The 27,851-nt window shown below is 60.3% G+C and overlaps 2 protein-coding genes across 10 annotated transcripts in view; one reads left to right on the top strand and one right to left on the bottom strand.

The window, feature by feature from the left end:
• Positions 1-253: 253 nt before the first annotated feature.
• ZXDC (ZXD family zinc finger C) lies at positions 254-26,511 on the top strand. Of its 2 annotated transcripts, XM_043885336.1 has the most exons (11): positions 254-1,313; positions 3,503-3,655; positions 3,739-3,817; positions 4,582-4,712; positions 9,235-9,405; positions 12,417-13,063; positions 13,902-13,964; positions 14,371-14,455; positions 24,931-25,055; positions 25,467-25,568; positions 26,375-26,511. In XM_043885336.1, exons 1-11 carry the CDS (start codon positions 290-292, stop codon positions 26,459-26,461), a joined length of 2,667 nt encoding a protein of 888 aa, XP_043741271.1. In that variant the 5' UTR covers positions 254-289; the 3' UTR covers positions 26,462-26,511. The 2 variants fall into 2 exon arrangements, with proteins under 2 accessions (XP_043741271.1, XP_043741272.1); XM_043885337.1 differs by lacking the exon at positions 13,902-13,964.
• Positions 16,464-27,851, bottom strand: part of SLC41A3 (solute carrier family 41 member 3) — a 33,542-nt gene continuing 22,154 nt past the window's right edge. For 7 of the 8 annotated variants that reach the window (XM_043885342.1, XM_043885338.1, XM_043885345.1 and 4 more), the window contains 2 exons: positions 25,189-27,844; positions 16,464-16,665 (listed from right to left, as the gene is read on the bottom strand). In XM_043885342.1, the coding sequence (XP_043741277.1) occupies positions 27,635-27,844 (210 nt within the window). In that variant the 3' untranslated portion in view covers positions 16,464-16,665; positions 25,189-27,634. The remainder of the gene's footprint in view (positions 16,666-25,188; positions 27,845-27,851) is intronic. The other variant, XM_043885339.1, reaches the window with a different exon arrangement.

Here is a 27,851-nt window from a genome sequence, read left to right on the forward strand (position 1 = left end):
CGCCGTGGACACAGACCCTGCGTGGATCCCGCAGGAGCGGGGGGCGGTGGAGCGGCGGCGGGACGTCCGGCGAGGGGAGAGAGAGCCGGCGGGGCCGCTCGGGTAGGGAGCGCGGCGGCCGCGGGGTCATCGCCCTAGACGCGCGGGTGGTGGGACGCCAAGCCGGGCGGCAGGACCGCAGCGAGTGGCCGCCGGACGGCTCCGCCCCTCCAAGCAGGCTCCGCCCCTCCAAGCGGGCTCCGCCCCATGTGACGTCACGCGCCCGGCGGGCCCTGGGCGACTCCCGCGCATGCGCGCCTGGGGCGCTCCGCCGCGCGCTTGGGCGCTGACCAGCCGGCATCGCGCACGGCGTCGCGCACGGCGTCGCGCTCGGCGGCCAGTCTGCGTCGCGCTCGGCGGGCGTGCGTGCGGGGCGGCGCTTCCGGCGAGGCAGTGGCTGGACGCGCCGCGGCCCAAAATGGACGCGCCGGCGTTGCTTGCTGCCGCGGCCCCGGACGCGCTCAGGCCCCAACTCGGCGGTGGCCCCGCCCGGCCCCGCAGAGCCCCGGGCCCCGCGCGCCGCCGCCTGCTGCTGCTGAGGGAGCCAGAGAGCGGCGCGCGGGACCCGAGCTGCGCGGAGGCCGGGCCGCCGGCCGTCGCCGGCGGCGACTCTCTCGTGGTGCTGCTGGACGTGGCGCGCGGCGCTGCCGCGGCCCCGGGGCGGCAGGAGCTGGAGCCCGAGCCCCGAGCCGCCTCGAACCCGGCCGGCCGCGCCGCGCAGGCCCCCGGCACCGCGCCCCTCGGGGGCCCCGGGTCCGCCGGCCCCCAGGACCTGCTGGTGCGCCTGGAGCGCGGCGTCCTTGCGCTGGCCGCGCCGTCTCGGGGCCCGCCGCCCGGCCGAGAGGCCGGCAGCCCGGCCGAGGCCCGCCGCGCGCCCGCACGCCCCGGCTACCGATGCCCCGAGCCGCAGTGCGCGCTCGCCTTCGCCAAGAAGCACCAGCTCCAGGTGCACCTGCTCACGCACGGCAGCGGCCAGGGCCGGCGGCCCTTCAAGTGCCCGCTGGACGGCTGCGGCTGGGCCTTCACCACGTCCTACAAGCTCAAGCGGCACCTGCAGTCGCACGACAAGCTGCGGCCGTTCGGTTGCCCGGTGGGCGGCTGCGGCAAGAAGTTCACCACCGTGTACAACCTCAAGGCGCACATGAGGGCGCACGAGCAGGAGAGCCTGTTCAAGTGCGAGGTGTGTGCCGAGCGCTTCCCCACGCACGCCAAGCTCAGCTCTCACCAGCGCAGCCACTTCGAGCCCGAGAGGCCCTACAAGTGCGACTTTCCCGGTGAGCGGCGCGGGCGGGGCGCGCTGTCTCCTCTCCCCCCGCCCCGGGGAGCCCGGCGGCTCCCGGACTCCGCTTGGCCGCGAAGTAGCTCGGGGAGTCTAGGAGCCCTCCCCCGGGGGTGTCCGATGAGCGAGACCGCAAGGCGTCTTCCCACCGACGGAGCCGGAGGCAGGTCTGGTTACTGGGAAACGCTCAGTCCGGCTTGCGGGCGCGCGCCCCTAGCTGCAGGAACTCTGGGTCGCCCGCGCAGCCCGCGCGAGACATTAGGGCGCCCCAGGGGATCATCGCCCGCTGCGGCGCCTCCGCCTTTTAGGCCGTTAAAACCTTTGCTTCGTTTGAACTTCATGGTTGTGTGAAGTTCTGAAACTCGTCTTCATCTTCAGATGGAGACTCCCGGCGAGGTGGGTCCGGTGGGTGAGTGCCGGTGGACTCTCCACCCGGATAGGCGGCTCCAGCTGCGGAGGGCGTGTGCCTGCGAAGGAGGGGCTGGGGGCCCGGGGCCGGGCTGCGGAGCCAAGGCAGGGAATGCGGGCAAGGGGGAGGCTTCTGGAGGGCCTTCCTTAAAAGAGAAGCTGGAGTGTGCGCCCCGCGATCGGTTGATGAGTTGTGGACCGGGAATGCGCTCCGCATAGTGTCCAGGTTATGGAAGTGTACAGGATTGAGGGATTTTGAAAGGGCGGAAGAAAAGTCAGATGTTAGGGAGTTCTCTCTGATCTTCCCGAGCGCCCTGGCCGGTCCTGTGCACCCCGTCTCCGTGGAGAGCATGGCTGGAGGGCACTCTAGTGAAAAACTCAGAGGGCCTCCATCCAAGCACAGTGCTAGCAGGATCTGGGATCCACCTGCTTTGGGCACGGGGTCACCCTGGGTTTTGAAGTGAATGATCTGTGAGGTGTCTGTCCCCGGTGGGTGGGCGGAAGGAGGAGAGGGACCAGTGGGATGTTCCAGACCGCAGGGGCCTGAGGGCTGACCTAGGTGGAGGCCATGGGTCACTGGGGCGGCTCCAGCTGGGAAGGATTGAGGCGCTGGGTCCTGCGGCTTCTCTGTCGGTCGGGGGAGGGTGCGTCTTGCTGAGGCAGATGCTGGCTTTGCTTGTTCAGATGTGTGCCTGACCGAGGGGGCAATGACACTGTAGCCTGCAGTGAGGCTTGGCCGGGGCGCCGGGAGAGACGGATGGGTGCGGGAGGAGGGGGGGGGGGGGGTTTGGGGAGATGATCGTTTCCCCGATGAGTGTCTTGCTGAGAGGAGGGGCACCAGGCTCTGCGCCCCGTGGAGGCCCCGGGAGGGCTTGGGAGGGGCCGCAGCATCCACTGCTCATGGGCATCTTGCAGCCTCGTGTGTTGTGCCTGGTGTGAGCACTGACCTTTTCTGTCGAAGGAGAGCTGGTGTTAGTAGCTAAGTTGCGTCCAGCTCTGCTTCTCCATCGACAGCCTGCTTCTTCCGCCAGGCTCCTCTGTCCATGGGATTTCCCAGGCAGGAATACTGGAGTGGGTTGCCGTTTCCTTCTCCAGGGGATCTTCCTGATCCAGGGCTCAAACCCAGGTCTCCTGCATTGCAGGTGGATTATTTACCAGGGAGCCAGCAGGGAAGGAGCTGATGGCTTCTAGCTCTCCCCAGAGGAGAGCTTAGTCATGTTCAAAGTCCCATGGGTTAGCTCGGGTTGAAGATGCAGGTGGGAAAAGGCCATCTAAGCGCAGATGAGCCCGGTGACTCGTGACAGAGCAGGAAACCCCGAGGAGACGGGCCAGAGCAAGGAGGAGCTGGCGGCAGGGGCTGGTCTGCCTCCAGGAGGACATGCACAGGGGTGGGGTGTGCCTGACTCCACGGGTGGGGGGACCTCAGGTGTTACTGCAGTATCTGGCAGCCCTTTCAGGCTTAGCCCGACCAGACAGAATCTGGTTCCTCAGTATCTGGTTCATCTTGTTGGGTTTACTGGTCGTTGAGTTCCCAGCGCACCTGGAGGGTCTGTCGTGCTGAACCGGGAGCTGATGGCTGTACTGGAGGATGATCGGTGGCTGCGTGGGGTGGGTGGCCTGTGAACTGCCCCGAGCCGCCCCGACTTCAGCCTCCAGGGAGGCCCCCGCCCGAGTCGTCCTCCTCGCCACCTGCCCGGGCGCCCAGGCGGTGACTGGTCAGCTCTGTGATGTGCCTTCTGCCCCACCAGTGAGCAGGCTCTGTGTCTCTCTGCTCAGGCTGTGAGAAGACATTTATCACCGTGAGTGCTCTGTTTTCCCACAACCGGGCCCACTTCCGGGAACAAGAACTCTTTTCCTGCTCCTTTCCTGGATGCAGCAAACAGTACGACAAAGCCTGTCGCCTGAAGATCCACCTGAGAAGCCACACAGGTAACGAGCCGGGGTGTCCGCCCCCGCCCGCCCTCCACACAGTTCCCGGTTGTAATCACGATGCATGGTTTCTCTTTCCTAAGGTGAAAGACCTTTTATCTGTGACTCTGACAGTTGTGGCTGGACCTTCACCAGCATGTCTAAGCTCTTGAGGCACAAGAGGTAACCTTTACATTTGGGTTGAATTCTTCGTTTTGAAAACGAGTGAGTTATTGGTTAGTAGCAGAAGCCTGTGGATGGGATAATCTGTGGATTTCTTTAAGTTATAAAAAACACGTGTGGGTAACTTGGAAAATTCAGAAAGTTTATAAGAAGAAAACCACACAGAATCCGATCACTTAGTTTTCTCTGTGTTTACTTGTTTTTAAATTTAGTTAGTATGCTTAACATGCAACTTGATCTTTAGAAAACTCAAGGTTATAGACTAAGCCTTCCTCGTGCCGTCATCACTTCTGTGGTTGTGGTGACCCCATGAGGGACTGGGCCTTGTGCAGGTGACCCTTGGCGCTTGGCCTTTGTCCTGCATTTGACCTCTCAGCAGCTCTGACTCTGAAGCACATGTCCTCCTGTTTTGCCTGGGGACCCAGAGAGCTAGGAGGTGTTCTGTCCTTGCCCAGCTGGGGCTGAGGGTGTCTGTGCAGAGAAAGACCATGTGCGTGTCAGGCAAGGTCCCCTGCTGCAGGGACAGCCTGTGTGGTGGCTGGTGGCTGAACGGGGGAGGTGGCTGCTCCTCCCTGGGTGGAAGCTCCAAGTCTGACTGTGGTCGGCTCCATCAGGAAGGAGGACTTCTGCCCGTGAGGGCTAGAGACCAAATCCAGGCTCTTCTGAGATGTGTTGTTTCCCCTGTGATGGAGAGCTCGTGGGTGGGTGCGTCTTGCAGAGCGGTGGTGGCGTGCCTGGTCACCTCGCTGCCGTCTGTCCCGCAGGAAGCATGATGACGACCGCCGGTTCCCCTGCCCTGTCGAGGGCTGCGGCAAGTCGTTCACCCGGGCCGAGCACCTGAAGGGCCACAGCGTCACCCACCTGGGCACCAAGCCCTTCGCCTGTCCCGTGGAAGGTGGGTGTGAGCGGCCCCACGGCCGCCTGGCGCCGCGGGTGGACGCGTCTGAGGTGCCGCGTGGGCCGGGGTGGGGTGGCTCGGCAGGTCTTCGCCGGGGGCGTGTGTCTTGGGAGCAGAGTGCTAGCAAGGCAGGTCCGGAGTCCGACAGCTGGACCCAGGCCCGGGGCTGTGGCTCTGCCGAGTCCCCGCTGGTTTGATGGTTTCAAGGATTTGGCGTAATACTGTGGGGAAAGCTCCATTCAAAGGAGACACGACAGACCCACTTGAGGCTGAGCGTTTCCTGGAATGTAGCGAAGGTACCCCGGTGGTCTAACCAGACACAGACCCGTGTCTCCGCAGGGCTCCAGTTGGGGGGCAGGCCACAGGAGCACAGCTAACGTGTGGGGTGCTGGGGGCGTGGGCTGGGAGTGTGGCTCCCAGGAGCCGGGGAGGGGTTGGAGACAGAAGTGTGGCTGGCGGGCTGAAGATGGCCTGGGCCTGGCGGGGCTCCTCCCGGCCCCAGTGTGTGTGCACCGTGGCCCCCCTGGGAGGGCGGGCGGGAGCTGGGATCTGCAGGGAAGTGTGTTGCGGAAGGTTGTTGCTGCCTTTCCCTTGGTCGGGGCGACTGGGTAGAAGCCTGAGGACTGTGTGGGAACGTCTTTGTGAAGAGATGACGCGAGACACTCAGGAGGAGGTGGTCATTGACACATGTGGACGTGCGCGCGTGCTGCTGGGCATCAAGGAAATCCGGGCTAAAGAGATCCTTTGGGCTGGCCCAAAGGTTCCTTTAGCTTCTAAATAAAAATAAAAGACACTTCTCTCACATTCACGAAGAACTCTATTGAACTTCTTACTCACTGTTTTGTTCAACTACCTTCTGCCATTTTTCAGCTGGCATCATAATTCCATCATTCCCAAACTTTTTTCCCCTCACCGCATAGCATTATTTATTTCAAGGTCTCATAGCCCAGTAAGAACACGGTTGCTGGCGTTTACAGTGTTTGGGGATGCACTTGTATTCCCCTCCAGCTGCATTCTCTGGTTCATTTGCAGCAAGAACATCAAGACAAATGCAGCTAGGACAGTTCTTTCTGTTTTGTTTAGAAACTGGAGGAACCCACTTTTCCACATTCTACAGTAGCCTCATAGAAAAACCAGTCAAATAGAAAACATTCTCATCGAGTCTTCATTCAGGTTCTGAATGCACTCACATCTTCCACTGGATCCAAGAAGCAGTGGGTCATTGGAAAATCGCTTGTGTCAGCAACTCTTGTGAATCAGAATTACATTCTCGCGGGCAGTCCCATCAGCGGGCCAGCATTACCTTGTGCCCCCTGTTCTTTTTCTTTAACTTTTCATTTTATCTTGGAGTCCCCCTAATTAGTCCTTGGCTGTGTTGTGAGAGTTTCAGGTAGATGACGAAGGGACCGGCTGAGCACACACACACTCCTTCTCCCCAGCACCCCCCAGCACGCCCCCAGCACCCCCAGGCGGCCCCGTGGCCCTGAGTGGGGCCCCGTGTGCGGGGCACACGTGTGTGAAACGCGCAGCGTGTGCACGGGGCACTCCACCCCCTCCCGCCGTCCTCCCCAGCACCCATGAGCTTGTTCTCCCAGCCTGTGAGTCTGTTTCTGTTCTGTGAGTGGGTGAGTTTGTACCATTTCTTTTTCAGACCCCATATATGAGGGGTGTCGTATGATATTTCTCCTCCTCTTCCTTTACTCGGCAGGAGAATCTCTAGGTCCTCCACGCTGCTGCAAGTGGCCTCTCTTCATCATGTTTAGTGGGTGCGTGGTATTCCATGCTAGGCATGTCCCACATCTCCCTTGTCTCTTCCTCTGTCGATGGACAGCTCACCTGCACATCCTGGCCCTTGCAGACAGTGCTGCGGTGAACACTGCGGCGTGTTTATCCTTTTGGATCGTGTTTTCTCCGGATGTGTGCTCCTGAGTGGGGTTGCACGGTCGTATGGTGGCTCTCTTTTCAGTTCCTGAAGGACCCCACACTGTTGCATAGCAGCTGTACCAGCTGACATTCCCGCCGGCAGTGTGGGAGGTTCTGTTCCCTGCGCGTCTGCCTGCGTTTACTGTGTGTGGGTTTGGTGCGCCTGGGTGGGGCCTTGGTTGCCCTGCGGGCTTTTCTCTAGTTGCTGCGAGCAGGGGCTGCTCCTCCACTGCGGGGGGCGGTGGCTTCTCTCACTGTGGTGCGCAGCCTTCAGCGCTTGCGGCTCCCGGGCACTGGGGCACAGGCTCAGTAGTCGTGGCACGTGCTTGGCCTTAGTTCTCTTAAGACGGGTGGGATCTTCCCAGGCCAGCGATTGAAGTTGCCTCTTCTGCATTGACAGGCGGCTTCTTCACCACTGAACCATCAGGAAAGTCTTGTTTGTGGATTTTTTGATGATGGCCCTTCTGAGTGGTGTGAAGTGGTACCTCACTGTAGTTTTGATTTGCATTTCTCTGATAATTAGCGATATTGAGCATCTTTTCATGTGCCTCTTGGCCATCTATATGTCGTCCTTGGAGAAATGTCCATTTAGGTCTTCTGCCCATTTTCTGGTTGGGTTCTTTGTTTCGATGATGCTAAGCCTCAAGAGCTGTTTATAAATTTTGGAGACTGAGCCCGTGTCAGTTACATCGTTTGCAAATATTTTCTTCCTTTCTGTGGGTTGTCTTTTTGTTTTATGGTTTCCTCTGCTATGCAGGAGCTTTTGAGTTTAATTAGGTCCTTTTTTTAAAAAAAATTTTTTTAAATTTCCATTATTCTGAGAGATGGATTGAAAAAGATACTGCTGCAATTCATTTCAGACGATGTTCTCTGTTTTCCTCTAGGAGTTGTATAGTGTCTGGTCTTTAATCCATTTAGGTCTTTAATCCATTGGGAGCTTATCTTTGTCTATGGTGTTAAAGAATGATCCAATTTCTTTTTTTCTTTTACTGTGTAGCTGTCCAGTTTTCCCAGCACCATTTGCTGAAGAGACTTTCTTTGCGACATTGTGTAGTCTTGTCTCCTTTGACTGTTTAGTGCGTGGGTTTATTTCTGGGCTTTGTATCCTGTTCATATGATCTCTGTTTCTGCGCCTGCACCATACTGTTTTGATGCCTGTAGCTTCTATCCTGTTCGTATGATCTCTGTTTCTGCACCTGTGCCATACTGTTTTGATGCCTGTAGCTTTGTGCTGTGATCCACGCGGAGTCAAGGAGCTGGAGTCCTCCAGTGCTGTTTTTCTTTCTCAGGATTGTTTTGAGGATTCAGGGTCTTTTGTCTCCATACAAGTTAAAAAATTTTTTTGGTTATAGTTCTGTGAAAAGTGTTGTTGGTGATTTGATAGGGATTGCACTGAATCTGTAGATTGCCTTCGGTAGTATTTTGTCCTTTTGACAGTATTGATTTTTCTGCTCCATGGACGTGGTATATCTGTTTGTATCTTTGCTTCCACCAGCGTCTTCCAGTTTTTGGAATGCGAGTCTTTCGTCTCCTTAGGTAGGTTTATTCCTGCATAGTTTATTTTTTCTAATATGTTGATAAATGGAATTGTTTCTTGAATTTCCCTTTCTGATCTCTTGATGTTAGTCTATAGAAATGCAACAGGTTGCTGTGGATTAATTTTTCAACCTGCAACTTCACCAGGTTCCCTGGTGAGCTCTAGCAGTTTTCTGGTGGCATCTTTAGGATCTTCTGTGTATAGTATCATGTCATCTGCAAACAGTGACAGTTTACATTCTTCTTTTCCAGTTTTCAATTCTCTTTGGTTCTTTTTCTTCTCATGGCCTTAGCTAGGACTTGCAAAACTGTACTGAATAAAAGTGGCAAGGGTGAACATCCTTGTCTAGTTCCTGATCTTAGAGGAAATGCTCTCAGCTTTTCACTGTTGAGTGTGATATTAGTTTGTGGTGTGAAGTGAAGGTTTGTTATGTATGGTCTTTATTATGTTGAGGTATGTCCCATCTGTGCCCACCTTCTGAAGTGTTTATCGTAAATGGATGTTGAATTTGTCAGAAGCTCTTTCTGCATCATTGAGATAATCATATGGTTTTTATTCTTCCACTTGTTGGTGTGGTGTGTCACACTGATTGATGTGTGGATCCTGAAAACCCTTGCATCACTGGGAAGAATCCCACTAGATTGTAGTGTGTGACCCTTTTAGTGTGTTGTTAGATTTGGATTGCTCATTTTTTATCTTTTTGAGCAAAGAGCTCTTCCAGATGCCTTCTGCAGTCTTCCAGGGAATTGAAATTTCTTCTGTGGAGAGAGTGTGCAGATCAAGTAACTGGACCTCTGAAGGTGTGGTGTCACCTTCAGGTGACAGAGCAGGGAGGGTGACTCAGAACTCCCCGGCAGGCGGCGACCGTCTGTCTGGCCGTCAGAGGCGCCCACGGTCTTGGTTGCCCTGAGGGGGAGCCTGTGTCCCCTGCCTGACTCTGCACGCGTTTCCCGCGAGCGCTGCTCTTGCTCCTGTTGGCCCTGGTGCGGCCCCCGGCGTCTTGGGGTGCGGCCCGGGGCGGGGGCCCTGGTGCCTCACGCAGCTGTCCTCTCTCCCCAGGGTGCCGTGCCAGGTTCTCGGCGAGGAGCAGCCTCTACATCCACTCCAAGAAGCACCTGCAGGATGTGGCTGCCCCGAAGAGCAGGTGTCCGGTGTCCAGCTGTGACCGGCTCTTCGCCTCCAAGCACAGCATGAAGGCCCACGTGCTCAGGCAGCACCGCCGGCACCCAGGTGGGCCCCCGGCGGCCTGAGGGCGCGTGCTGGGTGCAGCCGCTCGCTGCGTCCTGGATGCCCAGCCTGGGGCCCGTGGCTGCCATGCCCGCGGCCCCGCGTCTGCCCGTGCTGCCTTGACCCTCTCGCCCGCCCAGCCTCAGGGGCTTCGCCTGCCTGGCCTGGGCAGTCAGGGCTCCTGAAGCTCGCCTTGACCTCATCCTGTGTGCCGAGCTGCCCCTCCACCGCCCCTGTCCCCTCCAGCTTCTCTTGTTCAGCCCTGCCCTGGACAGTCGTGGAGACAGAACAGACTGTTTCTGGACGAGCGCAGGGGCAGAGCGCAAACTACGATGAGTCCCGCGGTGACTCTGCACACGGCGCTTGCCGTCCTGACCCCTGGGCGCTGGGCACTTGGCAGCCTGGCTTTCCAGCCGTGAGCCCGGGCCCCGGGTGCGGCGTGCAGGGGCTGGTGGTCGGGCAGCGGCGGCTCCCCGGAGCTGGGTGGTCGGGCGGCGGCGGCTCCCCGGAGCCTGGCGGCCGTGCTGCCCCTGCAGCGCCTCGAGGGTGGAGTCCCGGCTGTGGCCGCCTGCGCAGCTGCTGCTGGGCCCTGCTCAGGGCCGCCTGCCCACCCCGGGCACAGCCGCCGCCGGCTCTGCGCTCAGGGCCGCCTGCCCACCTCGGGCACAGCTGCCACCCGCTCTGTGCTCCTGGGCCGCCCGCCCACCTCGGGCACAGCCGCGGCCTGCTCTGCGCTCCTGGGAGGGGAGCTGGAATGTAGGGAAGGGGACTGGGAGTGTCCACGTCTGTGATGTGACGCAGTCTCATGTTGGGCGTGGACGTCCCGGGTCTGTGACGTGACGCAGTCGTGTGTCGGGCGTGGACATCCCGGGTCTGTGACGTGACGCAGTCTCGTGTCGGGCGTGGACGTCCCAGGTCTGTGACGTGACGCGGTCTCGTGTCGGGCGTGGACGTCCCGGGTCTGTGACGTGACGCGGTCTCGTGTCGGGTAGGTGAGGAAGTCTGTTGTGGGTGGGCAGGAACTCACGGCTGGACGTGACTGTAGGTGCTGGGGAGTGTGTGTCTGTCGTGGAGGAACCCTGCCTGGCCCTGGAGGGGTTGGGTCCCCTCACGCTGGTCCTGGGTGGAGCCACACTGGGTGGAGGTGGGGCAGGGCAGTGCTGGCGTGGAGGGAGCTGGTTGCCTTCACGTGGTCGGTGTTAATGTTTGTATACGGGTTGTGAACATCTGGCTCTCGCACGTGGCAGGTCTCCAGTAAACTCTTATGGAATTAGCAAAAGGCTAAGGAAATTTATGAGCAAGTTGGTGTTTCTTGATGTTTGCCTAGATTCAGTTCAGTTCAGTGCAGTTCAGTCGCTCACTTGTGTCCAACTCTTTGCAACCCCATGAACCGCAGCACACCAGACCTGCCTGTCCATCACTAACTCCCGGAGCCCACCCAAACTCACGTCCATTGAGTCAGTGATGCCATCCAGCCATCTCATCCTCTGTCGTCCCCTTCTTCTCCTGCCTTCAATCTTTCCCAGCATCAGGGTCTTTTCCAATGAGTCAGCTCTTCGAATCAGGTGGCCAAAGTATTGGAGTTACAGCTTCAGCATCAATCCTTCCAATGAATATTCAGGACTGGTCTCCTTTAGGATGGACTGGTTGGATCTCCTTGCAGGCCAAGGGACTCTCACGAGTCTTCTCTAACACCACAGTTCGAAAGCGTCAGTTCTTTGGCACTCAGCTTTCTTAATAGTCTAGCTTTATACATCCATACATGACTACTGGAAAAACCGTATTATCATTCTTGATCTTTTCATAGGGAGCTGAATCAGCAAGGTTGTCTAGGAAACTGGAAAGTTTTGGGAAAGAGACGTGTTCCCATTTTTACTGTCTTCAAAGAGCCCCTACCGTCTCTCCAGAATGTTCCCTGGTGCTGAATGGTGGTTGAGGCCCCAGTGGGCAGGCCCAGCGTCTAAGCTCCGTAGCAGCACAGCCGCGGGCAGAGGCGCTCCGCGTGACTGACTGTCCTTCGCTTGCTCGGGGACGGCGTCTGTGGCAGCTTTCCTCCCTGGGTCCCCAGTGGAACCTCGTAGCTGCTCTGCTGCGGTGTCCACGGGGCAGTGTGAGCTTGGGGTTTGCTCCAGGTTGGGGGGTGCTGGCCGCTGCAGGAGAGGCCTGTCGCCCGCTGGCTCCTCTGCCAGATTCTCGTGCTCCCGTCTTCCTGGTGGCTTGATGCCTGGCGAGCACTCGCCAGGATTTGGGATGATGGGTGTTCTTGCATCTGAACTCCAGCATGAACGTTCAATGACATCCTTTAATGCCGCCACCGTCCCTTCCCCCGAGGGTGACCTCACGGCTGGTGTTCCTTCACTGAGGAGCAGTTACCCGAGTGCTGGGCGCGGGTGCCGCTGTGGTCAGGGGAGGCCGCTTGGGGGCCGGGCCTGTGCCTGCTGTGGGGCGGGGTCGTCTGGAAACAGGGCGGCCCTCCAAGCCCGTTGGGAGCCACTCTGTCCAGGGGGCCGTGGCCTGGGCTCAGCGCGCAGGGCCTGCTGTGCGTCTCTGCAGCCCGGCCGGCCAGCTCGTCCCACAGTCCTCCCCGTCCTCCCCCCTTGAGCTCAGGAGAGGCAGAGAGCAGGCTGAGAGGTGGCCTGACACAGTCGACCCCAGAAGGGTCCCCGAGCCGCAGGGTCAGCGTGGCCTGAGGTTGGTGGTTCATGGTACATGAGGGGCTCGGTCTCTCCGGGCACTGCGGGATCACGCGAGTGAAGGGTGCGGAGCCTGGAGGACTCGGGGTGAAACCTTCTCTTGCTGTTACTTGGGGAGCATCAGTGGCCGGGGGAGGACCCAGGGGCTCAAGGCTCTGAGCTCCTATGCAGGGCTCCTTCCTGCAGAGCATGGTGCCTTCGGGGGCCGGCAGGGGCTGCGGGGGGCGTCCATGTTCCCTCGGTGTGTCTCGTCCACGTCTTAAGCGCAGATGGCCCTCCCCTCTCTGGTCACTATGGTCACCAGTGTTCCTTCCTTTTCAGATCTTTTCCCTCCGCTGGGGGCTCCGAGCACGCTGATGCCCAGCAGTGACCCCGGCAGCCCCGGGCAGGGCGAGTTCAGCCACGTGGACCTGGCGGTCCTCTTCTCCGACCCGCCAGCTGACGGCAGTGCTGCCCCCGGGGCCCCTGACGAGGCGCTGGGCGCTGGGATCCTGACCATTGATGTGACTTCTGTGGGCGCCTCTCTTGGAGGGGACCTCCCTGCCGGTCAGGCTTCCTTCGGGCCGATGGACCCGCTGGTCTTGGTGGCCCACGGTGACATCCCACCTGGCCCGGACAGCCCCCTTGTCCTCGGGACGGCAGCTGTGGGTTTCCAGCAGGGCAGCCTCGCCACGGACGACATGCCGGCCATGGGCTCAGGGGCCCTGGGCTGTCTGGTGGCTATGCCTGTGAAGAACTTGGGTCAGGACCCCCAGGCTCTGACCCCAAGCGGCCCCCAGGGAGCCAACAGTGTTCCGGAGCCGCTGGTGCCCATCAAGGTGGAGCCAGACTCGCCCCCCAGCGCCCAGCCTGGCTGGCAGCAGGAGCCAGGCGAAGGGGCGTCGCGGCCTGCGGAGTCCAGCCCCTTGGAGCAGAGCGGTCCTCGGAGAGATACTAGGCTTGCGGCGGGGACCGGCGGCTTCTACCTGGTACGAGGTGCCCTGGGGCCACCAGCTTCTCGCTCGGCTCCTGCCCCATCGTGCGGTGTCCTGGATTAACCCTCTACTGCAGACGCTTCCTAGGGGCTTGCGAGAGCATGGCGCCCCAGCTACAAGTCTGGAAACCCAAATTCCTGTCTCGAATCTGGAACGGACTAGTGTTTATGACCTTGAGCAAATCACTTAACTTGTCTGAGCCTTCAGTTCTCAGTTATTTCTGAAATGAGGGGCTTTGACACGATTTCTAAGGTCTTTTCGAGTCCTATGATTTTGGTGATAACATATCTTTTCCTGAGAAAAGCTGGGATGTTCATAATGTTGAAATGTCCTGGTGTTTGAGTGTATCATGTAATAGCAGGTCCTCAGACGGACTCCTGACAGAGAGGAATTGCGACATCAACTGTGTCTAAAGATTGATGGACGTGAAAACCAGGAAGAATTACCAGTTAGAACTGACGAGAAAGAGAGAGTGGTCTGGGAGTGCTGTCTCTGAGGGTTATAACGGCCTCTCCACTTGTGAGGCCTGACGCTCACGTGTTACAGCCGCGCACGTCGGTCATGTGTTCACTGTAACTTAGAGGAATTTAATCAGAGTCTTGGCACAGGCTTTTCCTCAGCCTCAGGTGGGAGCAGTCAAGTAGCCTTCTCTTTGTGGTGCAGGTTAAATTTGATAGTGATGTTTATGTTCAAAAAGTTAAATCTTACTTTGCCACGATTTAACGAAGAGCTAATCCATGGAGTCAGCGTCCACCATGAGGGATGCAGCGGTGGCCGAGGCCCAGGCAGCGGCACGTGAGGCTGATCCCGACCCTGTCCGTTTTCTCGCTAGCTGTGTGCCTGGGGCTGGCCTGGCGTCTGGGAGCCCGGAAGGCGCGCGGAGAGGGGGCCGCAGGTAGGCCCGCGCCCCCCAGGGATGAGGGTTGGCGTGTCCTCATGGGGCTCCCAGCCCCGCGCCCGCGGACCGGCCCCTCACGGCCTCTGGGGCAGCCCCGGGAGGTGGAGCCCCGCCCCGAGGCCGCAGGGTGGGGTTCGGGTCATCACCAGGACTTGGGCTCTGTGTTTCAGGCAGCAGAGGGGTCTTCGGCTCACAGGCTGGTTTCCGTGTGAGGTGTTTCGCATGTTTTAGACTCCGGAGGAATAAGCGTTGCCTCTGTGGATCAGAGTCCCGTCGCAGCTCTGACTGGGCGCCCGTCACCCGACGTGGCGTTCGATCCTCTGACCGTGAAACACACGCTGTGCTCAGTCGCCCCCTGCTGTTCGGGTCCCAACTGATGATGCTTTTTTTTTTTTGGATTCAGGAAGGTGGAGGCTCAGCGAGAACTGATTCCCAGTTCGTTCAGCGAGCTCAGGAGAAGAAGCAGAGACGCCCCGGGAGCCACGCTGGTGAGGCTGCGTGCGCTGGGTGGGGTGCGCGGGAACCCAGGCGGGGGGCTTCTGGTTTTAAAGCGTCAGCCACTTTGTGGGGTCTTTAAAACACACTGAGGGGACTGCACTGGTTTGCGTGCAGTTTCCGAGCTTGTCTGTCTGTCCGGGGCGGCCGCGCTTGCTGCGTTGTGACTCTGACACTGGCTTCCTCCAAAAGCACCACGTGAGATATTTAACCACAGCTTGTTTCAAAAGTGTAAGAGGTGTGTGGGGTCAGCGGTGCTCTGTCGTCCGTACGTCTCTTCTCCATATGATGATGGCACGCTCTTCTCTGCCAGCTCTCTTCACTTAAACCCTGCCCCATGGCGCCTGCGTGTGGTCGGTGTTCACTGTCGCGGGGGAGGAGGCCCCTGGCCCCCGAGCCCTGGGGTGGCGGGGGCACAGACGGGGTGGGGCCCGTAGAGACAGAGCTGCCGGGGCGGCATCTACAGGGCGGTTTTCTTTCTTTCTTGTGGTTTTTGTTAATACTTCAGCGTTAACTTTTTAGAAGCCAGACATTTAGAAACATACCAGGCAGGGTCATCACTTGGTTAGAGGTTACCAACTGGCCTTGCTTTCAGGTTGGCATCTCGCTTGTGTCCCGTTTTCGGTCGTAAACGCCGTGAACATTTGCACATCTGTGTGTTAACGGTGCCCGGGGAGGCCTTGTGCTTCGGGTCTTTGACATTCGTGCACCCCTCCCTCGCCCTGGTCTCTCCCCTGTGTGTGTGTGCATGCATGCGTGCACACTTGCAGAGTTGGGGCGGTGTGTCTGCTGGTCGGCGGGACTGTCAGCCTGCAGGTCCCTGTATCTCATGTTTCCAGTCACCCAGCTGGAGGCTGTGCCCTGGTGAGTCAGGCCAGGGGCTCCATCCGGCCCCTGAGGCCCGGGCTCTGGGCCTGCCGCTTCCCCAGGGCTTCAGAAGACGCTGATGTCCCCCCTCACTCACTTTCAGCTAGCAGATTTCTGCTCACACAGGAGGGTCAGCAGTAATGTCCCCAAATCTACCCATGTTCAGGATAAGGAGCCTGCTGGCTTGTCTGTGTCCTCCGGGGGTGGTTGGCTATGTTTACCTGCTCGGTGATTGAAGCACTGTATTGGCTTTCAAGGGAAGTAGAAGTCTGGAGCCTGCCAAGCATCCAGGCTTCTCATGTGAGACGGGGGGCGCTTCTCCTTGAGTGTGAAGGCTCCCACCCCCACCCGCAGCTCGAGGCCCGAGACAGCCAGCAGAGGGGGGAGCTTAAGTATGGGCCCACCGTGCCTTTTCCAGAGCCCTCGGGCCAGCCATGTGTTTCCCCAGAGCCTTGATTTTTGCAGACGCGTAGAAACACGCTTCCCTATGCTTTGTCCCTGGCCATGGTGCCCGACACGTCACCTCGCCTCCCCTCCCCAGTGTGGACCTGTCCCAAGATCATTCATCTCTGCATGGCTGGGGAAGGGCCGGGCCATGGTCCACTGATGGCGCTGGTGTTCTGTGCATGGGAGAGGGGCCCCCGGGTAAGAGAGGAGAAGGGGGTCCCCCTGGCTGAGAGAGGGGAAGGGCGCCCTGGCTGAGAGAGGAGAAGGGGGTCCCCCCGGGTGAGAGGGGAAGGGGTCCCGGGTGAGAGAGGAGAAGGGGGCCCTGGGTGAGAGAGGAGAGAGTCCCTGGGGTGAGAGAGGAGAAGGGGTCCCCGGGTGAGAGAGAGGAGAAGGGGGTCCCCGGGTGAGAGAGAGGAGAAGGGGGCCCCGGGTGAGAGAGAAGGGGGCCCCCAGGTGAGAGAGGGGAAGGGGGCCCAGCTGAGTGCCCTCCGCGCCAGTGGCAGCAGCTCCTTTGGTGGTGACTGGCGTCTGTGGGGCGCAGGCCTGCACCCATGGACTGCAGGCGCTGGGAGGAGGGTCTGTGTGACTCTCTTAAGTTGAATGTGTGCTGACCGCGCGGGCAGCGCTGGCCGGGCGGCCTTGTGAGCATAGTGACGTGTTAGGTGTGAAACAGACACAGTCACAACGTCGAGAAGAACCAGAGTTTATTTCTGATCCACTCGCGTGATTTTTCCTTAATTCCCCCATTTAAGCAGCATGCGCGCCCACAGTCGTGCATGAAGGCGGAGCTTGGATCCCAGCTGGGGTTTCAGAGGTAACACGGCTCGCACTGCGCTGTCAGTGCCAAGGAGAGAGGGGGTTCAGACTCACCTCATCTTTATGATGTTACCTGGTGATGAGTAGGAGATACACGTCATGTAAACCTTGCCTACTTTAAAAAAATGTTTGCCACACTGGGTCTTAGCTGTGCACACAGGCTTAGCTGGCCCACACAGTCTTAGCTGTGGTGCACACGGGCTCACCCGGGTCACACAGTCTTAGCTGTGGTGCACACGGGCTTAGCCGGGTCACACAGTCTTAGCTGTGGTGCACACGGGCTTAGCTGGGTCTCACGGGGTCTTAGCTGTGGTGCACACGGGCTTAGCCGGGTCACACGGGGTCTTAGCTGTGGTGCACACGGGCTCAGCTGGGTCACACAGTCTTAGCTGTGGTGCACACGGGCTTAGCCGGGTCACACGGGGTCTTAGCTGTGGTGCACACGGGCTTAGCCGGGTCACACGGGGTCTTAGCTGTGGTGCACACGGGCTTAGCCGGGTCTCACGGGGTCTTAGCTGTGGTGCACACGGGCTTAGCCGGGTCTCACGGGGTCTTAGCTGTGGTGCACACGGGCTTAGCCGGGTCTCACGGGGTCTTAGCTGTGGTGCACACGGGCTTAGCCGGGTCACACGGGGTCTTAGCTGTGGTGCACACGGGCTCAGCCGGGTCACACGGGGTCTTAGCTGTGGTGCACACGGGCTCAGCTGGGTCACACAGTCTTAGCTATGGTGCACACGGGCTCAGCCGGGTCACATGGGGTCTTAGCTGTGGTGCACACGGGCTTAGCCGGGTCTCACGGGGTCTTAGCTGTGGTGCACACGGGCTCAGCCGGGTCACACGGGGTCTTAGCTGTGGTGTACACGGGCTTAGCCGGGTCACACGGGGTCTTAGCAGTGGTGCACACGGGCTTAGCCAGGTCTCACGGGGTCTTAGCTGTGGTGCACACGGGCTTAGCCGGGTCTCACGGGGTCTTAGCTGTGGTGCACACGGGCTCAGCTGGGTCACACAGAGTGTTAGCTGTGGTGCACACGGGCTCAGCCGGGTCACACGGGGTCTTAGCTGTGGTGCACACGGGCTTAGCCGGGTCTCACGGGGTCTTAGCTGTGGTGCACACGGGCTTAGCCAGGTCACATGGGGTCTTAGCTGTGGTGCACACGGGCTCAGCTGGGTCACACAGTCTTAGCTGTGGTGCACACGGGCTTAGCCGGGTCTCACGGGGTCTTAGCTGTGGTGCACACGGGCTTAGCCGGGTCACACGGGGTCTTAGCTGTGGTGCACACGGGCTTAGCCAGGTCTCACGGGGTCTTAGCTGTGGTGCACACGGGCTTAGCCGGGTCTCACGGGGTCTTAGCTGTGGTGCACACGGGCTTAGCCAGGTCTCACGGGGTCTTAGCTGTGGTGCACACGGGCTTAGCCAGGTCTCACGGGGTCTTAGCTGTGGTGCACACGGGCTTAGCCGGGTCTCACGGGGTCTTAGCTGTGGTGCACACGGGCTCAGCTGGGTCACACAGTCTTAGCTGTGGTGCACATGGGCTTAGCCAGGTCTCACGGGGTCCTAGCTGTGGTGCACACGGGCTTAGCCAGGTCACATGGGGTCTTAGCTGTGGTGCACACGGGCTTAGCCAGGTCACATGGGGTCTTAGCTGTGGTGCACACGGGCTCAGCTGGGTCACACAGTCTTAGCTGTGGTGCACACGGGCTTAGCCGGGTCTCACGGGGTCTTAGCTGTGGTGCACACGGGCTTAGCCGGGTCACACGGGGTCTTAGCTGTGGTGCACACGGGCTCAGCTGGGTCACACAGTCTTAGCTGTGGTGCACATGGGCTTAGCCGGGTCACACGGGGTCTTAGCTGTGGTGCACACGGGCTTAGCCGGGTCACACAGAGTGTTAGCTGTGGTGCACATGGGCTTAGCCGGGTCACACATTGTTAGCTGTGGTGCACACGGGCTTAGCCGGGTCTCACGGGGTCTTAGCTGTGGTGCACATGGGCTTAGCCAGGTCTCACGGGGTCTTAGCTGTGGTGCACACGGGCTTAGCCGGGTCTCACGGGGTCTTAGCTGTGGTGCACACGGGCTTAGCCAGGTCACATGGGGTCTTAGCTGTGGTGCACACGGGCTTAGCCGGGTCACACGGGGTCTTAGCTGTGGTGCACACGGGCTTAGCCGGGTCACACAGTCTTAGCTGTGGTGCACACGGGCTTAGCCAGGTCACATGGGGTCTTAGCTGTGGTGCACACGGGCTCAGCTGGGTCACACAGTCTTAGCTGTGGTGCACACGGGCTTAGCCGGGTCTCACGGGGTCCTAGCTGTGGTGCACACGGGCTTAGCCAGGTCACATGGGGTCTTAGCTGTGGTGCACACGGGCTTAGCCGGGTCTCACGGGGTCTTAGCTGTGGTGCACACGGGCTTAGCCAGGTCACATGGGGTCTTAGCTGTGGTGCACACGGGCTCAGCTGGGTCACACAGTCTTAGCTGTGGTGCACACGGGCTTAGCCGGGTCTAACGGGGTCTTAGCTGTGGTGCACACGGGCTCAGCCGGGTCACACGGGGTCTTAGCTGTGGTGCACACGGGCTCAGCCGGGTCACATGGGGTCTTAGCTGTGGTGCACACGGGCTCAGCCGGGTCTCACGGGGTCTTAGCTGTGGTGCACACGGGCTCAGCCGGGTCACATGGGGTCTTAGCTGTGGTGCACATGGGCTTAGCCGGGTCTCACAGGGTCTTAGCTGTGGTGCACATGGGCTTAGCCGGGTCTCACGGGGTCTTAGCTGTGGTGCACACGGGCTTAGCTGGGTCACACAGAGTGTTAGCTGTGGTGCACATGGGCTTAGCCGGGTCACACATTCTTAGCTGTGGTGCACACGGGCTTAGCCGGGTCTCACGGGGTCTTAGCTGTGGTGCACATGGGCTTAGCCGGGTCACACGGGGTCTTAGCTGTGGTGCACACGGGCTCAGCTGGGTCACACAGTCTTAGCTGTGGTGCACATGGGCTTAGCCGGGTCACACGGGGTCTTAGCTGTGGTGCACACGGGCTTAGCCAGGTCACATGGGGTCTTAGCTGTGGTGCACACGGGCTTAGCCAGGTCACATGGGGTCTTAGCTGTGGTGCACACGGGCTCAGCTGGGTCACACAGTCTTAGCTGTGGTGCACACGGGCTTAGCCGGGTCTCACGGGGTCTTAGCTGTGGTGCACACGGGCTTAGCCGGGTCACACGGGGTCTTAGCTGTGGTGCACACGGGCTCAGCTGGGTCACACAGTCTTAGCTGTGGTGCACATGGGCTTAGCCGGGTCACACGGGGTCTTAGCTGTGGTGCACACGGGCTTAGCTGGGTCACACAGAGTGTTAGCTGTGGTGCACATGGGCTTAGCCGGGTCACACAATCTTAACTGTGGTGCACACGGGCTTAGCCGGGTCTCACGGGGTCTTAGCTGTGGTGCACACGGGCTTAGCCAGGTCACATGGGGTCTTAGCTGTGGTGCACACGGGCTTAGCCGGGTCACACGGGGTCTTAGCTGTGGTGCACACGGGCTTAGCCGGGTCACACAGTCTTAGCTGTGGTGCACACGGGCTTAGCCAGGTCACATGGGGTCTTAGCTGTGGTGCACACGGGCTCAGCTGGGTCACACAGTCTTAGCTGTGGTGCACATGGGCTTAGCCAGGTCTCACGGGGTCCTAGCTGTGGTGCACACGGGCTTAGCCAGGTCACATGGGGTCTTAGCTGTGGTGCACACGGGCTTAGCCGGGTCTCACGGGGTCTTAGCTGTGGTGCACACGGGCTTAGCCAGGTCACATGGGGTCTTAGCTGTGGTGCACACGGGCTCAGCTGGGTCACACAGTCTTAGCTGTGGTGCACACGGGCTCAGCCGGGTCACATGGGGTCTTAGCTGTGGTGCACACGGGCTCAGCCGGGTCTCACGGGGTCTTAGCTGTGGTGCACACGGGCTCAGCTGGGTCACATGGGGTCTTAGCTGTGGTGCACACGGGCTCAGCCGCGTCTCACGGGGTCTTAGCTGTGGTGCACACGGGCTTAGCCAGGTCACATGGGGTCTTAGCTGTGGTGCACACGGGCTTAGCCAGGTCACATGGGGTCTTAGCTGTGGTGCACACGGGCTCAGCTGGGTCACACAGTCTTAGCTGTGGTGCACACGGGCTTAGCCGGGTCTCACGGGGTCTTAGCTGTGGTGCACACGGGCTTAGCCGGGTCACACGGGGTCTTAGCTGTGGTGCACACGGGCTCAGCTGGGTCACACAGTCTTAGCTGTGGTGCACATGGGCTTAGCCGGGTCACACGGGGTCTTAGCTGTGGTGCACACGGGCTTAGCTGGGTCACACAGAGTGTTAGCTGTGGTGCACATGGGCTTAGCCGGGTCACACATTCTTAGCTGTGGTGCACACGGGCTTAGCCGGGTCTCACGGGGTCTTAGCTGTGGTGCACATGGGCTTAGCCGGGTCACACGGGGTCTTAGCTGTGGTGCACACGGGCTTAGCCAGGTCACATGGGGTCTTAGCTGTGGTGCACACGGGCTTAGCCAGGTCACATGGGGTCTTAGCTGTGGTGCACACGGGCTCAGCTGGGTCACAGAGTCTTAGCTGTGGTGCACACGGGCTTAGCCGGGTCTCACGGGGTCTTAGCTGTGGTGCACACGGGCTTAGCCGGGTCACACGGGGTCTTAGCTGTGGTGCACACGGGCTCAGCTGGGTCACACAGTCTTAGCTGTGGTGCACATGGGCTTAGCCGGGTCACTCGGGGTCTTAGCTGTGGTGCACACGGGCTTAGCTGGGTCACACAGAGTGTTAGCTGTGGTGCACATGGGCTTAGCCGGGTCACACATTCTTAGCTGTGGTGCACACGGGCTTAGCCGGGTCTCACGGGGTCTTAGCTGTGGTGCACATGGGCTTAGCCAGGTCTCACGGGGTCTTAGCTGTGGTGCACACGGGCTTAGCCGGGTCTCACGGGGTCTTAGCTGTGGTGCACACGGGCTTAGCCAGGTCACATGGGGTCTTAGCTGTGGTGCACACGGGCTTAGCCGGGTCACACGGGGTCTTAGCTGTGGTGCACACGGGCTTAGCCGGGTCACACAGTCTTAGCTGTGGTGCACACGGGCTTAGCCAGGTCACATGGGGTCTTAGCTGTGGTGCACACGGGCTCAGCTGGGTCACACAGTCTTAGCTGTGGTGCACATGGGCTTAGCCAGGTCTCACGGGGTCCTAGCTGTGGTGCACACGGGCTTAGCCAGGTCACATGGGGTCTTAGCTGTGGTGCACACGGGCTTAGCCGGGTCTCACGGGGTCTTAGCTGTGGTGCACACGGGCTTAGCCAGGTCACATGGGGTCTTAGCTGTGGTGCACACGGGCTCAGCTGGGTCACACAGTCTTAGCTGTGGTGCACACGGGCTTAGCCGGGTCTCACGGGGTCTTAGCTGTGGTGCACACGGGCTTAGCTGGGTCACACGGGGTCTTAGCTGTGGTGCACACGGGCTCAGCTGGGTCACACAGTCTTAGCTGTGGTGCACACGGGCTCAGCCGGGTCACATGGGGTCTTAGCTGTGGTGCACACGGGTCAGCCGGGTCTCACGGGGTCTTAGCTGTGGTGCACACGGGCTCAGCCGGGTCACATGGGGTCTTAGCTGTGGTGCACACGGGCTCAGCCGGGTCTCACGGGGTCTTAGCTGTGGTGCACATGGGCTTAGCCGGGTCTCACGGGGTCTTAGCTGTGGTGCACACGGGCTTAGCCAGGTCACACGGGGTCTTAGCTGTGGTGCACACGGGCTTAGCCAGGTCACATGGGGTCTTAGCTGTGGTGCACACGGGCTCAGCTGGGTCACACAGTCTTAGCTGTGGTGCACACGGGCTTAGCCGGGTCTCACGGGGTCTTAGCTGTGGTGCACACGGGCTTAGCCGGGTCACACGGGGTCTTAGCTGTGGTGCACACGGGCTTAGCCGGGTCTCACGGGGTCTTAGCTGTGGTGCACACGGGCTCAGCTGGGTCACACAGTCTTAGCTGTGGTGCACATGGGCTTAGCCAGGTCACACGGGGTCTTAGCTATGGTGCACACGGGCTCAGCTGGGTCACACAGTCTTAGCTGTGGTGCACACGGGCTTAGCCGGGTCTCACGGGGTCTTAGCTGTGGTGCACACGGGCTTAGCCGGGTCACACGGGGTCTTAGCTGTGGTGCACACGGGCTTAGCCGGGTCACACGGGGTCTTAGCTGTGGTGCACACGGGCTCAGCTGGGTCACACAGTCTTAGCTGTGTGCACATGGGCTTAGCCAGGTCACACGGGGTCTTAGCTATGGTGCACACGGGCTCAGCTGGGTCACACAGTCTTAGCTGTGGTGCACATGGGCTTAGCCGTGTCTCACGGGGTCTTAGCTGTGGTGCACACGGGCTTAGCCGGGTCTCACGGGGTCTTAGCTGTGGTGCACACGGGCTTAGCCGGGTCACACGGGGTCTTAGCTGTGGTGCACACGGGCTTAGCGGGGTCACACGGGGTCTTAGCTGTGGTGCACACGGGCTTAGCTGGGTCACACAGAGTGTTAGCTGTGGTGCACATGGGCTTAGCCGGGTCACACATTCTTAGCTGTGGTGCACACGGGCTTAGCGGGGTCACACGGGGTCTTAGCTGTGGTGCACACGGGATTAGCCGGGTCACACGGGGTCTTAGCTGTGGTGCACACGGGCTTAGCGGGGTCACACGGGGTCTTAGCTGTGGTGCACACGGGCTTAGCCGGGTCACACGGGGTCTTAGCTGTGGTGCACACGGGCTTAGCCGGGTCACACATTCTTAGCTGTGGTGCACACGGGCTTAGCGGGGTCACACGGGGTCTTAGCTGTGGTGCACACGGGCTTAGCCGGGTCACACGGGGTCTTAGCTGTGGTGCACACGGGCTTAGCGGGGTCACACAGAGTGTTAGCTGTGGTGCACATGGGCTTAGCCGGGTCACACATTCTTAGCTGTGGTGCACACGGGCTTAGCCGGGTCACACGGGGTCTTAGCTGTGGTGCACACGGGCTTAGCGGGGTCACACGGGGTCTTAGCTGTGGTGCACATGGGCTTAGCCGGGTCACACATTCTTAGCTGTGGTGCACATGGGCTTAGCCGGGTCACACATTCTTAGCTGTGGTGCACACGGGCTTAGCTGCTCCACAGTGTGTGGGATCTTAGTCCCCCAACCAGGGATTGAACCCCCACCCCCTGTATTGGAAGGCAGATTCTTAACAACCACAGACATCCCCCCATCTTGTCTGCTTTTAAAAGTAACTTCAAAAGACGCGTTATTTGGGGCCTGCCTTCATTATTCCATAGTGGTTTCATTACAGGGGCTACCCTGATATGCCTTAAAACGAGTTGGTGTGCAGCTGTGTCCATTTGGATGTAGAACGAGGTCAGACCCTCCCTTCATTGGTTTATGTCTGACTGTACCACATGGGCATCGTCTAAAGCAAATGAGCTGAATCTGCAGCTCAGCTGCAGAGTTGGGATGAAGGTATATTTAAAGCACGTGAGCATTTTGTTAAAAAATTGTTGTGACAGCAGTCTGCAAGCTCACACAGACATGAGCTGCCTGGGAGCATGCTGGCAGTGCCCTCCTTGATGAGTCAGCGGGGCTTCCCCTTTGATGTTTCATAGTTAGCAGTTTAATGTGTCTTGTTCTCGATGGGTTTGTACTACTAACTACAGTGGTAACTCAGCTTTTCAGATGCAAAACATTCACTCCTAGAAAGTGCGTTAAAATAAACTTTAAAAATAAGTGGAATCACCATTTATGGACATGTTTTTAGCAGGGAAGTGTGCTAGGGTAATGGAAGACTTGAAAGCGTGACAGGGACTCCTGTAAAATTCCAGCGGAGGCCGGAATGTGGACCCAGAGGCCATGGGGGGCCGGGGGCGGTGCGTCTGCAGTGAGACCCCGCAGGCGTGGCCGTGCCCATGGGTGGCTTGTCTTCCGTGCGAGGCCATTCGGCAGCCCCGTACCCGAGTGTGCCTGCCCGCCCCGCCATCTAGGGTCAGGGCCCTGTTCCTGCGTCAGAGAAACCTTTCTGGGGTTGGGTGCTTGTCTTCTTTGTGGTTAGTGTTTTTTTAAGTGTATTGTTATGAAACAAGACAGTGATGGTTTTTGTGAAGGAAGTGGGATGGAAAGAGCCGTGAACAGGTGTCGGGGTGGGGGAGGGGGAGGCAGCTTCCCACCGTCCTCCTCCCCAGAGCGCTGTGCTCCATGTGTCAGGGACCCCGCGCGCCCCTGGTTGGCGGGCGTGCAGGGTGAGGCGGGGTCCGCCCCAGAGGGCGGGGCCCGCGAGCCGCCTGCTTGGAAGACGCAGGAGGTCGTGCTCTATTTCAGGAGCCGCCGGGGCCTCTGCACCAAGCCCAGGGGAAGGCGATGGCTGTGCCGGCCCGGGAGCCTGGCTCTGGGGCAGCCTCACCGTGCCTGGCGCCCTGCCCTGCGTCCAGGTGCAGCTGCTGCAGGTGAGGGCACGCGTCAGACACCCCCGACACCCCCCCCCCCCCCGCCCCGGCCTGTCACGCTGCGGTGCCCATGCTGTCCCTGCTCAGGATCTGGGCTCCCCATCTGGCGGGACGCAGTCGCCTTCAGCCTTACCTTCCGGGGCTGGCAGGGGGTGGGGAGGGGAGAGGCGTCCACACCGAGGATGCGAGGATGCGCGGCTCTGACCCCTGGCGCATCTTAACTGAGCGCCTTTGTGTTGGCGGCTGTGGGCCTCGGGGCTGAGCAGGGCCATGGGAGCAGGGAGGGCAGGCGGCCGACCCCCAGCCCCGGACGCCGTGGGCCTCGGGAGGACGGGCTGGGCTGGCACGGCCGCATCCAGGGGGCAGCCTCCTGGGACCGGGGTCCCTGACACGGCGCTCTTGCTTCCGCAGGATGAACCCTCAGGGGATGGGGTCTTGCCCCTGGCGCTCAGCCCACAGCCTCCCGCCTTCCACCCCCTGCTTGCTGTCGACCTGCCCGTCTACGTCCTCCAGGTTCGGCGCCCTGTTCTCTGGGCTGGTCGTGCCCCATGAAACTCGTCCCTGAGGTGGACTCGCCCTGGGCCTCTGGCCACGTGGCCCCAGTGTTTTCTGGAGGGGCGGTGAGGGTGTGAGCAGTACAGGCTGAGCCTGCAGCTCGGGTTCACGCGTCTTGGTGGGCAAGGTGGGATTTCACGTATTCAAGTTCATGTGTTCAGGCCTGTGAGAGTTGGGCTGGCTGGGTTTCAGCCTTTGCGGATAGGCCCAAGGAGGTTAAATGGTTTGCTGGGGTCAGTGGTTAAGCTGCGTGTGGGCGGCAGTGGATAATTCAGATTTGGATAGATAAGGGTGATCTCTGTGCTTTATCAGATTTGAAACATGTATGTAAAACTCAGATAGTAACAACTTTGGTTTTCTTATATTCAACTTGGGCTGTGGCATTAGAAGTGGACATTGGATGGAGCTTGGAGGCCCCTGGTCGCAGCGTCCGGAAGGCCTCACAGCAGCCCTCTGCCCGCGGGGCGGCCCTTGTCCTGGGCTCCTTCCTGGGGCGGCAGGGGGTGGTTGCTGATCAGTGTCCCTGGAGGTCTGGAGCCCAGTGCTCGGGCGGCTCCCTAGAGGCGGCGGCTGGAGCCCATCCACACAGGGCTGGCCGGGGCTGGGGGTCCCCCTCTGAGGAGACCAGGGCGGGGACGGCACTCACCTCTCTGCAGTTTTGTCGGTGATGGAGCCTTTCCCTTGACGTGACACACGCGTGAACTGGGCGAGGGCGGGCGGGCTCAGCCTGGGCGGCCGAGCTCACTGCTGTGCTTGCTTTGCAGGAGGTGCTGCCTGTGGGCGGAGGCGCCGCGGGGCCCAAGGAGGCGCCATGCTCGGGAGGCGTGGCTGGTCTGCAGGCCCAGCCGTGACCCACCCGGCCGGGCCGGGGGTGCTGCTGGGCGGCCAGGCCCGTTCTTCAGAGACTCCGGGGCACCGTGTTGAGGGTTTCTGTTCCGCTCCGTCAGGGACGGTTGGGGCTGGGCCTCCCGCCCTGGCTGCGAGAGCAGGTGCTGGTCTCCCTGCTCGGACACGGGGGGGCCCCTGAGGACGGCAGGGCCCCCAGCCAACAGGCCGAGGACGCGGGGGGCCCTGCAGGCTCTGCTGCAGCCCCCACGCCGGCAGAGTGTCAAGCTTCCTTAGTTTTTATTTGGGCGTCGGTGCCTCGTGGCAGCCGGCAGCGGTTTGCAGAGCTGTCCTCCGTGCACTGAGGCGCGTGCTGGACCCTGACCCTGGCCTGGGGCCGCTCAGGTGTGCGCCCGCCCTGCAGGAGGACGCGAGTTGTGACCGTGCACGGTTACTGCCCGCGGGGGGACTGGACCCAGGCCCCCGGAGCTGGTCCCTGTGCCTTTGCAGGTGTTGTCGTTCAGATGCTGGTGGTTCTCACTCTGCTTTCTGTCTGTCTCCTGAGGCGTGGGCCTGGGCCTGTGGGAATGATCCCGCTTTCCATGGTGACCCCCGGTGTCCTGTGGGGGCAGGGGTGGGGGCTGCGTCCTCATCTGTAGATGGATCTCAGCCGCCTCACCAGCACCTCAGCTCCCTGCTTGTCCAGAGCGCCCTGGACACGCAGCCTCCGGGCCAGGGTTGGACCTTTGTCCGCTGAGGTGCTTGGGACCGGCTTCCGTTTCCCATGCACTGAGGTCCCTGCTGCTCTTGGGCCCAGCTCTTCGTGTGAGTGAATAAAAGTTTTTGTAGCCGAGCCAGAAGCTGGGCATTCTTTCCCTTGACCGCAGCGCTAGCGTCCTCTCCTCACCGTGGTTTGGGGCCAATTCCCTCCCCTCGGGGTGGGCCAGGCGTCCGGTCTCACCTTTATCCTCCTCTGGGGGTTTAAATCTAAGCAGAGGTTTCTGCTGACTATCAGAGACACTGGGAGCAGAAAGGAGGAGCAGGCCTGTCCCCGGAAGAGGGGGGAGGACGGCCCTGTGGGCTGAGGGCCCCGTCCCCGCGCGCCCCATGTGTGCTGGGCAGAGGCTGGCCCGCCCTGGGGTCCGGCCAGAGGAGCTGCGTTGGGTCCCGTGGGTGCGAGGGAGGGGTCTCCCGGGCCCCTAGGAGGGTCCAGGCGCCGGGTCCAGGGGGCCGCCCAGCCGCGCCCCAGTCCCCAGCAGCTGGTGGACAAGGAAGCAGAGCGCCAGCAGGCCAGTGCCCAGCAGGTCGCCCAGCCCCGTGAGGTACGGGATGCAGTGGTCGTCCGGGTCCAGGGCCCGCCGCCACGCCAGCCGGACCGCCACGTCCGCCAGGTGCAGCAGGACCGTCACCTGTAGG

Source organism: Cervus elaphus, chromosome 24 (genome assembly GCF_910594005.1).
Source record: "Cervus elaphus chromosome 24, mCerEla1.1, whole genome shotgun sequence".
Taxonomy (NCBI): domain Eukaryota; kingdom Metazoa; phylum Chordata; class Mammalia; order Artiodactyla; family Cervidae; genus Cervus; species Cervus elaphus.

What these genes read in the sequence shown, in the direction of transcription:
- ZXDC (XM_043885336.1), top strand. Translation starts at nt 290, where the DNA reads ATGCGCGCCTGGGGCGCTCCGCCGCGCGCTTGGGCGCTGACCAGCCGG. An exon ending in GGACCGGCGGCTTCTACCTG is followed by an intron (nt 13,064 to 13,901) that starts GTACGAGGTGCC and finishes TTTTCTCGCTAG; the next exon opens with CTGTGTGCCTGGGGCTGGCC. An exon ending in TCCAGGTGCAGCTGCTGCAG is followed by an intron (nt 25,056 to 25,466) that starts GTGAGGGCACGC and finishes TTGCTTCCGCAG; the next exon opens with GATGAACCCTCAGGGGATGG.